At 40.6% G+C, this 11,066-nt stretch overlaps 3 protein-coding genes across 11 annotated transcripts in view; all 3 read left to right on the forward strand.

Moving 5' to 3' along the window:
* The window catches only part of aldh4a1 (aldehyde dehydrogenase 4 family, member A1), a 419,312-nt gene that overhangs the window by 98,908 nt on the left and 309,338 nt on the right, over positions 1–11,066 (forward strand). The window lies entirely within an intron of this gene.
* ubr4 (ubiquitin protein ligase E3 component n-recognin 4) overlaps positions 1–11,066 on the forward strand; it is a 259,887-nt gene that overhangs the window by 39,946 nt on the left and 208,875 nt on the right. The gene's annotated exons all lie outside the window — the stretch shown is intronic.
* Positions 6,430–11,066, forward strand: part of draxinb (dorsal inhibitory axon guidance protein b) — an 18,268-nt gene continuing 13,631 nt past the window's right edge. The window contains exons 1-2 of the mRNA XM_048614971.1: positions 6,430–6,453; positions 7,588–8,077. Of these exons, the coding sequence (XP_048470928.1) occupies positions 7,597–8,077 (481 nt within the window). The 5' untranslated portion in view covers positions 6,430–6,453; positions 7,588–7,596. The remainder of the gene's footprint in view (positions 6,454–7,587; positions 8,078–11,066) is intronic.

Here is an 11,066-nt window from a genome sequence, read left to right on the forward strand (position 1 = left end):
GGTTATAGTGATTGGTCAGTGGGAAGGGTGGAGTGGATAGGTGGGTAGGAAGATGGAGAGTTCAGGGATGTGGGACATGGGATAAGGCTGGGGGTGGAAGGATTTTCAAGCTAGTGAAGTCAATCTTCAGGCCCTTGGGCTATAAGCTCCCAAGGCAAAGTATCAGGTGTTGTTCCTCCAGTTTACACTTGGCCTCATTCTGAAAGTGGAGGAGCCCAAGGATGAACATGTTGCCAGGGGAGTTGGAGGGGGAATTAAAATGGTTAGCAAGCAGAAGGTTGGGTTGGTTGATGCACACAGAGCACAGATGCTCGGCGAACCAGTCCCCTAGTCTGCGTTTGGTCTGCTCAATATAAAGGAGACCACATTGGGAGCAATGAATACAATAAATCAGGTTGGATGAGGTACAGGTGAATCTCTGCCAGACCTGGAAGGATTGTTTGGGGCTTTGGACAGAAGTAAGAAGAGAGGTGTGGGAGCAGTTGTTGCACCTCTTGCGATTCCAAGGTACTGGGTGTGGTGGAGAGCGATTCCAAGGTACTGGGTGTGGTGGAGAGGTTGGTGGGGAGTGTAGAGCTGACAAGGGACTTGCAAAGTAAATGGTCCTTGCAGAACGCAGACAGGTGGTGAAGAAAATATCTTTCTAGTGGTGGGGTCTGATTGTAGGTGGTGGAAATGTTGGAGGATGATGTGTTGGATTAGGAGATTGGTGGGGTGGTACTAATTGGTTAGTTCTGTCAAAGAGATGGCCAAAGTATAATAGGCTGAATGGCCTCCTTCTGTGCTGATTGTTCTGAGATTCCATGATTCACAGATTGGCTACGAAACAGAAAACTGTTTTCCTATTTTCCTATAAATATTTAAGATTCAGAAAGAGATTGCTGGAGTTACTGTAGATAACCTACTTGTAGGAGAGACTAAAACTACGGATCATGAATATCAAATATTCACCAATAAATCCACCAATCAACGCAGAAGAAAGTTATTCACTCACAGAGCGGTAAGAACATGAAACTTCTTGGTGAAGGGAATAGGATAGATGCACTTAAAGGGAAGCTTAAAGAAAACATATGGAGGAAGAGGAAGAGGGAATATGATGATATGGTAAAATGAAGAGAGGAAGATGAATATTTGTGTGAACTATAAACATGGGTATGGCTCCACTATGTCTAATGCCTTATTCCTGTAGCTGTATATTTATATCTATAAATACCTAATTAGAATCACTACTGTCTGCTTTGCTGTTTCCTTGATCATAAACGCACCAGATTCGTCTGATGTCCCAAAAATGATCTGACCTTCTCTGCATTAAAGAATGGCTATCGTCTGTCCGTTTTTGTATACTATTTTCTCGCCTTTATCGTATTTAATTCCCTTAATTTCTGTGTCATACAAATTTATATTAAAATTGCAGCCTGTTCTTTCACTTGATAACCATGTTAGTTCTATTCTTGTAATCCAATCTTCCTGTCTTGTTGATTTGATTTGATTTGAATTATTGTCACATGTGCCTGAGTACAGTGAAAACCTTTATTTACAAGCAGTACAGGCAGATCATAGCAAGAAAGGACATACAGATCATAGGGTAAAAAAAACTTGGAAAGAGGCATACAGGTTACATGTGAGCAATAGAAAGATCAACATTAGCAAGATCAGCATTACTTGAAGTTGGAGAGTTCTGTTCCATTTAAAGTTTCACTACCCAGTTACCCATCCTCAATTAAACATCTTAATTGCTGTGATTTCAATGACTTTCAGTCAGTAGTCTCTATATACTTGTAACTAAGTGATTTTTTTTTCTCTCCTGGGATCTTTTTAGCTGCTCAATTTGAATTTTAAGATTATGTCGGCTTGTTCTGAATTTTCTTACTTGAAGGAAAAGTCATCCTTGTCTATAAAATTGTCCCTCAGATATTTTAAACATGGACTAACAATCCTTCAATCTCCTTATCCTCATAAACTATAAACCAACTATCCCTCCATGACTTCCATTGTTGTAGTGTTTTCTTGTTTTTTTCACCTCCTAATTGAAGCCAGGATCTCATTAACATTTTTTATTAATTTGACTACCCAGATCTCTGAATTCCTATGTTAATGCATATGCAATTTTACACTTTGTTACACTAAACTGCAACTGCCACTGATTGTTCACTCCTAGTCTATCAATCTCTCAATCATCTTTCCACCATTCTCCCTTTTTCCAGATTAGTTTCTTGGATTTGTTCCTGTTTTCATTCCTAAAACATGCCAAAGATATATTTCTCGCAGGATTACCTGGGAAACACCGTTTGTGATGGCCACAAATGTTAGAATAACATTTTGCTTCCTATATTCCTTGTTTTCTATCCACATCATGATGCTGCCACCAATTTCATTACCTCGGCTGAGCAGGACCATACCTCATCACATGTACCCAACATTCACTCATCTACTGGAAACAGTAAGCACTGCAGATGTTGGAAGCTAGAGTCTATAAATGTGGAGCTAGAACAGCACAGCAGATCAGACAGCTTCCGAAGAGCAGGGAAGTCAATGTTTTGGGCCAAGACCCTTCATCAGGACTGGGGAAGGGGAGGGAAGCCCAGAAATATATAGAGGGAGGGGGTGATGCTGGAGGGGAGGGTAGGTGGGATAGAGATAGGTGGGTACAGGTTATTGTGGTTAGTCAGTGGGAAGGATAAAGCGGATAGGTGAGTAGGAAGATGGACAGGTAGGGGTGGAGAGATTTTGAAGCTGGTGAAATCAATATTCAGGCCCTTGGGCTGTAAGCTCCTATGGTGAAATATCTGGTGTTGTTCCTCCAGTGTACATTTGGCCTCATTCTTGCAGTGGATGAGGCCAAGAATAGACATGTCACCAGGGGACTAGGAAGGGGAGTTAAAGTAGATGGCAACCGGAATGTTGGGTTGGTTGGTGCATGCAGAGTGCAGGTGCTCCGTGAACTGGTCCCTGAGTCTGCATTTGGACTCCCCAATATAGAGAAGACCACATCAGGAGCAACAGATCCAGTAGATTAGGTTAGATGAAGTGCAGATGAATCTCTGCCGGATTTGGAAGGATTGTTTGGAGTCTTGGACCAAAGTGAAAGAGGAGGTGTAGGGGCAAGTGTAGCACCTCCTGCAGTTACAGGGAAAGGCACTGGGTGTCGTGGAGAAGTTGGTGGGGAGTGTGGAGCTGATGAGGGAATCGCAGAGTGAATGGTCCCTGCAGAAAGTGGACAGGGCTGGAGAAGGAAATATCATTTTGGTGGTAGGCCCTGACTGTAGGTTACAGAAATGTTGGAGGATGATACGTTGTATTCGGAGGTTGGTGGGGTGGTATGTGAGGACTAAGGGGTCTCTATCCTTTTTGTTGTTTGGGGGAGAGGGTTTGAGGGCAGATGCTTGGGAAATGGGGGAGATGCAGTTGAGAGCATCTGTAATAACTGAGCAGGGGGAAACTACAGTCCCTGAAGTAGGAGGATACCTGAGAAGTCCAAGAGTAGAATGCCTCATGCTGGGAGCAGATGCGGCAGAGGCGGAGGAATTGTGAGAATGGGATAGTATTTTTGCAGGAGGTTGGGCCCTTGTGGGTGCCTATAGCCACCTGTTTGGTTTGTAGGAAGTAACAAGGTGTAGTACTGGATGAACAGCAGACCAAGCAGCATCAGGGGAGCAGGAAAGCTGACGTTTCGGGTCTGGACCCTTCTTCAGAAATCTGATGAGGTGATGAGGTCGTTGATGGTCATCTCCCTCCACTCACCTCCTCAGCAATTCAGGTCAGGCAAATAATTCATTAGATGTGCATGATTCTCTGCACCCAGTTTATTTTCGTGTATTTGGTCGTCTTGTTCCTCTTGTTGCATTTCTTTATTCTTTCGGGTTGTGCCCGCCCCCATTTGTCGCTGACATCATTTTCCGGAGCGCGCCCCGGGAGCGCGGATGCTCAGCTCTGTCCCAGTCTCTGGGATATTGAACCTTCGGTTCTGTCAGGTTGTTTGTGGAAAGCGGTCACAGTCTGTGCTTCGTCCCCTGGAGATACACAGGTAAGAAATATCCTGACGGACGATAATGCGCAAACCTCAAAAGCTGCCCTTTTTAACGTTATTCTGGGCGAGGCCGGTCTGTTCACCTTATCGTACCTGCTGCCCATTTGTAAATGACTGTTTTAGAATTTTCATATGTTTGTGTTTACTCGAGCAGAAACAATAGCAGGTGGTTGTCAGAATGAAAGTCTGTGTGTATCTCTGTCTATCTCGAGTCGATTGATAGGAACCCAATTTGTGTATAAATCGTCTTCTGTCAAACTGAAAAAAAAGTCCAAGTATGTTGTGTATTGGAGGATATTGGGAGCAATTAACATGTATTATGTCGCGCAGTGTGAATACAATATCCACCTACTGCTTTTCTGAATTTGATTGCCGCTAGCGTGTAAAATATGTAAAGTGCCAGACATTTAATATCCATTATTCTAGGTGCAGAAGTTCATACACTGTTTGAAACCTGATGTTCTGTTTTGTCTTTATTGGACACTGAGGGTACTAAACAGTCTGTATGTTAGTTAGACTCCAGCGCTGCTTTGAACATTTGACCAAACCCCAAAGGAAGGAATGAAGGTGATGCAAATGTCTAGTGAGACTTGGAGACAATGCTTTGTGAGTCTGACAGCAAAGACATTCCTGACAGTCACTACCTGCAGTTTATAGATAAGGTGTTTAGCGAAAGCAGTCGAATTATTAAGTGATCCCGGAGAACTGGAATTGTGGGGGATACTTACTGAAGATGCTGCAAATGTATCTTGACTGGTGTTTGATGTTAGAGCAGATGGGAGATGAGAGAGTGTCTCCATGGGGAGCTGCACATAATTAACATTAGCTCTGGGGCCAGGGAGATATCTATTCAAGAATAAAGACATTGAAGCTGAATAATCCCCACAGAATATAAGTTCCAAACTATTTAGTTTACTGGCTTTCTGAATTGGCACACACTTATTTAGCCATGAAAGCAATAGTAAAATGTATTATTATCGTGTGGTGTGTATTTGCAAGGCCCTGTCCAATGGTTCGTCAATCATCTTAACATATGTCTTTTTCTTTTCCTTTGTCTAAGTTCCTCCCTTTTCCGCCGCATCTCTGAAGGGATCTTTCTTGCTGGGGTACAGTTCCGTGGACTGAACAAATTATAAATTATTTCCCCAGACATTAAGTGTAGGCACCATATTCACTATGCTTGAACTTCCTCTCAACAACCTGGGGTCACGAACTACCATGAACCACTTGGTGATAAACAATAATGATTCATTCATTGCTGTACTGCAATAACCTCCTGACTCCTCAAAACTTTTCTACCATCTACAGGGCATGAATCTGGAGCGTGCTGAAATGCTCAAAGGATGTAACATTATCCAGGACAAAGCAATTAATTTGATTGACACCATCCACCACCTTAAGCATTCACTTCCTCCACCACCAGAACAATGTAAATGCAGTGCATACTAGATGCACAAAGCACCTCTACAGCATACCTTTGGCACATTTTTCCCAAACCTCCAACTTCTCGAAGGACAAGGGCAACAAGTACATGGGAGCACCATTACATGCAGGTTTCCTTCCCAGTCAAACACGATTTTGACTTAGAAATGTATCATTATTCCTTTGTCACTAAGACAAATTCCTGGAACTTCCTACCTAACAACTATGTGAATGTACCTACACCACTCAGACGGCAATGGGTCAAGAAGTGCCTCCCCACCATTTGGTCATTGAATATACTTGAGGCTGAATAAGAAAGATTTTTAATCTAGAAGGAAGTCAATGGTCATGAGGGACAGACAGAAAAGTAGAATCAAGGTTACAAATTAAAATCAAATCTTTTGAACAGAACAGTAGGTTCAAAGGCCAAAAGGGTTATTCCTACTCCATTTTCTGATGTTCTTGTGTACAAGGACAATTCGGGATGGAATTAAGTGCTCTCCTTGCTAGCAATGCCTACATTCCAAGATCAAATAAAAAAAAAAGCCCATTCACTGCCACAATAAATATTAAAGAACTGGCATTTATATACAATCTTAGGCCATCCCAAAGTGCTTTGCAGTCAGTGAAGTACTTTCAACTGTAATGGCTATTGTAATGCATAAAATTGATGAATGTTCAAGTGGGGAGTTGGTGGCATAGTTGTAATGGCACTGGACTTGTAATCCAGAACTCTAAGCTAATGTTCCGGGGTCATGGGATTGAAACCCACCATATCAGATGATGAAACTTGAATTGAATAAACCCATCTGGTTCACTAATGTCTTTTAGGGAAGAAAATCTGTCATCCATACCTGGTCTGACCTACATGAGACTTCAGATCCACAGCAATGTGGGTTGACTCTTAATGGGAAATAAATGATGGCCTAGCCAAAACAGAACGGAAATCAGGATGATGTGCTTTAGACACATGAAGACTTCAAAGTTAATACATTACGCCCCATGTAAGTTTTTGATACAAAGAAAAAGTACTGAGAAAGGGGTTTTCCATTTTGCTACAACCGTCAACCACACACACCTTCTGTGTCATTGCAGGGATTTAAAATCTAAACTCTACATTTCCTCCAAGTGGGGGATCAGATGTAACACAGAAGGGAGAAAAGTGGCTAAAAACATTGAGAGGGGAAAAAGTTATTCCAGAATCATTTATGAGGAGGCTGAAATATGGAAAATGTTGTTTGGTGTGGAGGCAGGCACAAGACCCACACTGAATTATGAGTATGGTTTAAAAAAAGAAAAATAACTTTTAACAATTTGTGTCTTAATGGCATTAAAATGTTAATTAGTTTTTGAGATTTTCATTTAAATTTCAAAATCAGTAAACTTAAACTTGGTTTTTAATTCCACATCTTGTTCCTTTACAATCCTGCCTTCAGTCTTCACAAGAGTTGGCACAGAATTAATGAGCACAAGGGCCTCCTGTGCTTTAATATTCAATAAGTCTCACTCAAGTTTCTATCTCAGCCCTGGACAAATTAGTCTTGGACGTTCCTTTACATCAACTTTGAATTTTTTTGCACTGAGGAAGTTCTAAATGGAATGGAAAAGTGTGCCTGATGTTAACTGTTACCTTTCGGTGAGCACAGCTGACTGAGCAGATTAGAATGCCCTGTAAATATCACAGAGTATGACATGATATGATAATGCAAAGGTTAAGGATTTGTAAGTCATTTTGACAATTTCTTTCTATAGTCCCATTAGTTTCCTGAAAATGCCACATGTTCTTGAGGAATGGAATTCATCAGGGGCCATCGCACAATAATCAAATTTAGTTTCCACTGCTCACCCTTAATGTTGTCCAGGGACCCTCAGACACATTGAAATGCTTCTGCAATCATTTTGACTGATATAGGCTGAACTTAAACAGTTTAATAATTGAATCCCAAACCTTGTCTTGCAGCTGGGTAGTTATGTATCACCTTTACCATTTGAACTAATGGGTGGGTTTTGATTGATCTTGGCATACATTATAGGAAGTCCAATGGTGGTTAATTTGCTCCTAACAGTTGCACAAAAATAGCTTTATTGCTGCATCTGAACTCAAACTCTCTGTCTCACCTCAAATGTTCCTTCTTCAGATTAATCGTATGAAGGAAATGGCTTACTGGTACTTCATGTCTCCTTTCCTCTTCTTCTTGGTTTTTGATGGTCTAAACCATGTCTGTGCTCTGGAAGCTGGAACCAGAGGAAAGAAAAGCGCATTGCAGCCACAAGACAGCAGCAATAATCTGAAGAGACATGAGTCCTGGCCAGATTCTCCCAGATCAGGCCGCAAACATGGCATACAGAGGAAAGACAAGGCCAACACCATGGTAACCAAAGTACTGGAGACAGACAGACCAGATGAGGACAGTGTGGGATTGGAGAGTCTGACTCCAGTGCGAGTGGAGACAGACAGTCTGGAAAGAACAGCAGTAATGCCACAGGAGCGAGTTACGGGCCAGAAAGGTCAATTTTATCCTCGAGAGCCAGAATATCATTCAGCAGGAGAGCCTACAAATAAAGGGAAAAAGCATAATAAAGACCATAAGAAACCAAATCGGAGGGAGCGAGCCCGACACAGTAAGGGTAAGAGGAGCTTTGGAAACCTTGATGAAAAGCATTTAAAATATTTTTTCACGTATAGAAAAGATAGCCTAGCATTGGAACTAAGCAGGCTTTTTTTTCTGAATCTTGCTCACTCACATGTTGGGCCTGATGCTTTCCTTCAGATCACGTGTTTAAGTATATTGTTTTGATTTCCAATTTGGATTATCATTGTATGAGACAAATACAATTTTGCTATTTCACAGATTGAACCGTCTGCATTTTGCGCTTCTACAGTCCATTCAGCAGGTGTTTTCTCTACAACTTTCCCATCCCTGCTCAGAAAATATTTAAATTCTGTCCACAATTCTTCCATCTCTTCCCAGGGTTGTTCATGAAAGTATATGTGGATTTTAAAATAAAAGTAATGTTCAAGATGTTGATGGACTGAAACACTGTAGTCACATGCAGGATGTAAGTTGTTAACTACAAACCTGATGGTTTGTCAGATGGACAATGGAAAACCTGTCATCACCAACAGCAGAGAAATCTGATAAAAGGGAGAAAACAGTTGAAGGGGAAAAAAAACACAAATTAAAATTTAAGAATTCTCTGTGATTTGACCTGAGCATCACTTCTTTTTCAATGTATTTAATAATAAGTTTGTTTTACAAGGGAGGTTGCATTGTCCTGACAATTATACTTGAGATAAAATGCATTTGGGTGCTGAGATGGGTTGATCCATATGGTGTGAATGCAAAACCCAAAGAACAGTCTCTGACTTTTGATTCTAAAATGGCACATTTGACAGTAAGGGACTTGAAGAAAGGTAAGCTGAGTTAATATAGGAAGTTTTAATTTTTTATGACCTGCGTTTGACCCTGTTATATGAAGCAATATGCTATTTTCAGCACAATCACTTGGGGCCCTCAATGCTGGAAGCTCCTAGTCACAGAACATCCAGCTGTTTGAAAAGCTTTGTTCAGTCAATGTGTAAACTGTTTGGAAGAGGCTCTTTGACCATAATTTGCAGATAATTCTTCACAAAACATGTTGCCTCCAATGTTTCCAGAAATTAATAGCATAAAAATTGCAGAAGCAATAAGTAGCCCTGTAATGTCTTTTGGAAGTTTGAGGACACCAATAGATTGATCAAATCTGCAGTTTTCATATAAAGTCAAAGCTCTCTCAATGCATAACAGGGCAATAGTGAAGGGGAGACAGCCTCCTCTTTTGATACTCATCATACCTGGAGCTATATGTTTTTCATGTCCAATGTGGTTTACATGGGTTGGTCTGTTAGATCTTTAAAGATAACCTCAAATAGTTAATATATTCTCTACTAAAATCACTGACTTTATTTAAGGAGACGTTGAATAGCAAAGGATGTAAAGGTGGATGTTCTCACTTTGTTTCAGGACACTCGGTGTGCGAACAATATGTGTAGAGCATCTGGATAGCTAATAATTGACTGGACTGGTGGTGAGGGAATGGGGATTCTGGCAAAGCAGTCACAATCAAGGGCTGCTGTTCTCCTTAACGAGGTTAAACTTTTGTTTTCTTGTGAATCACATAAATTATTAAAACTACAGATGTCAATTTATAGGAAACGGTGCAAAGAAAGGCAAATTTTGATGTTTGCCTGAAGGTGAGGATCACTTATTTAGTCTCAAGGTTGACATCGTGTTCCTTGAATGAATAGTGATGATCATGATGTTTGACTGGAGTGTGGGATCAAATTTTTGGTGGTGGAGGAGGGAGCCGTACTGTTTAGGTAAAGGTGGAGGGTCATGTTTGTTGCATGAAAGTAGCTCAGAGTACCAGTCTTCCCTATGGTACAGAAGAGGTTTACTGGAATCAGATACTGTGTCAAGATAAAGTTATGCTTTTAAATTATCACTATTGGAGACTAGCAAGCCTGGTGCTAATCAAAACTTGAATTTGCAAACAAAGTGTGAAGACAAACATTTCATCTTTATTTTCTATAAGTTAGATACAGTTTATAATTCCTAGGGCTAAAGGAAGCAAAGGGTATTGGGAGGAAGTGGGAACAGAGTATTGAGTTGGATGATCATATTGAATAGCAGAGCTGGATCAAAGGACCCAATAGGCTACTCTGTTCCTATTTTCAATGTTTCTATAGCCTTTATTGAAGAGAAGCTAAAGGTTGCAATTTTCAAGTGTGAATATTGAACCAACATTGCTCGAGGCATTACTGGTATTAACTCTCTCCAGTAAGTGTGGTAACCATGGGGTGCTGCTAAGATTTTATCTATGATTTATATCTGTATGTCTTGCACTTGTTTCCACAAGACTTTAAGTAATGCATTATCAGGATACTAGCAGCTGCCCCCTCAGATGGATGTAAAATATGCCATTGCACTAATTTGAAGAAGAGCAGGGATGTTCTCTTTGGTGTCCTGGTCAATACTATTGTTCAGTCAATATATCACTAAAAACAGTTCTTCTTGATATTATCTCATTGCTCTCTGTAAGACCTAACTGTGCAAAAATTGGGCATTCATTTGCTGCTTTGGAACAGATCACACTTCTAATGTTCATCGTTGACTGTACAGCAATATGGGATGCTACTGAGGTCATTAAATGTTCTTTAAAAATGCAGGTCTTTCTTTTAAAATATCGGTGTCATTGCCCCTGGGATTGATATCCATCATTAATTTTTCTCTCACAAAATCAAGTAATGCTGTTAGAATTCCCAAAGAAATTTCAATACTCAGCATTTTGACACATGTTTATCTGGAAACGGGGATGAAAAAATGACAAAAGTAAAATATTTTTTGCAAAAATGTTCTGAAGGGAGAAAGATACAGATTGGAAAAAATGCACAGAATTTCACAAGCAAATTTAGCAATAGCCATTTATGTAGATTCAAGACAGAACAGTGGAGGATCATGCATTTACAAAGTTTAGAACCAAGGTGAAGCTCACTGGAGTAGCATGGCAATTGGCTAAGGACCTTGGTATAATGGTGCTATTTAAAAGAGAACAAATATTGTCCAGTGAGGCAGCC

Source organism: Rhincodon typus, chromosome 31 (genome assembly GCF_021869965.1).
Source record: "Rhincodon typus isolate 14 chromosome 31, sRhiTyp1.1, whole genome shotgun sequence".
NCBI classification, from domain to species: Eukaryota; Metazoa; Chordata; class Chondrichthyes; order Orectolobiformes; family Rhincodontidae; genus Rhincodon; species Rhincodon typus.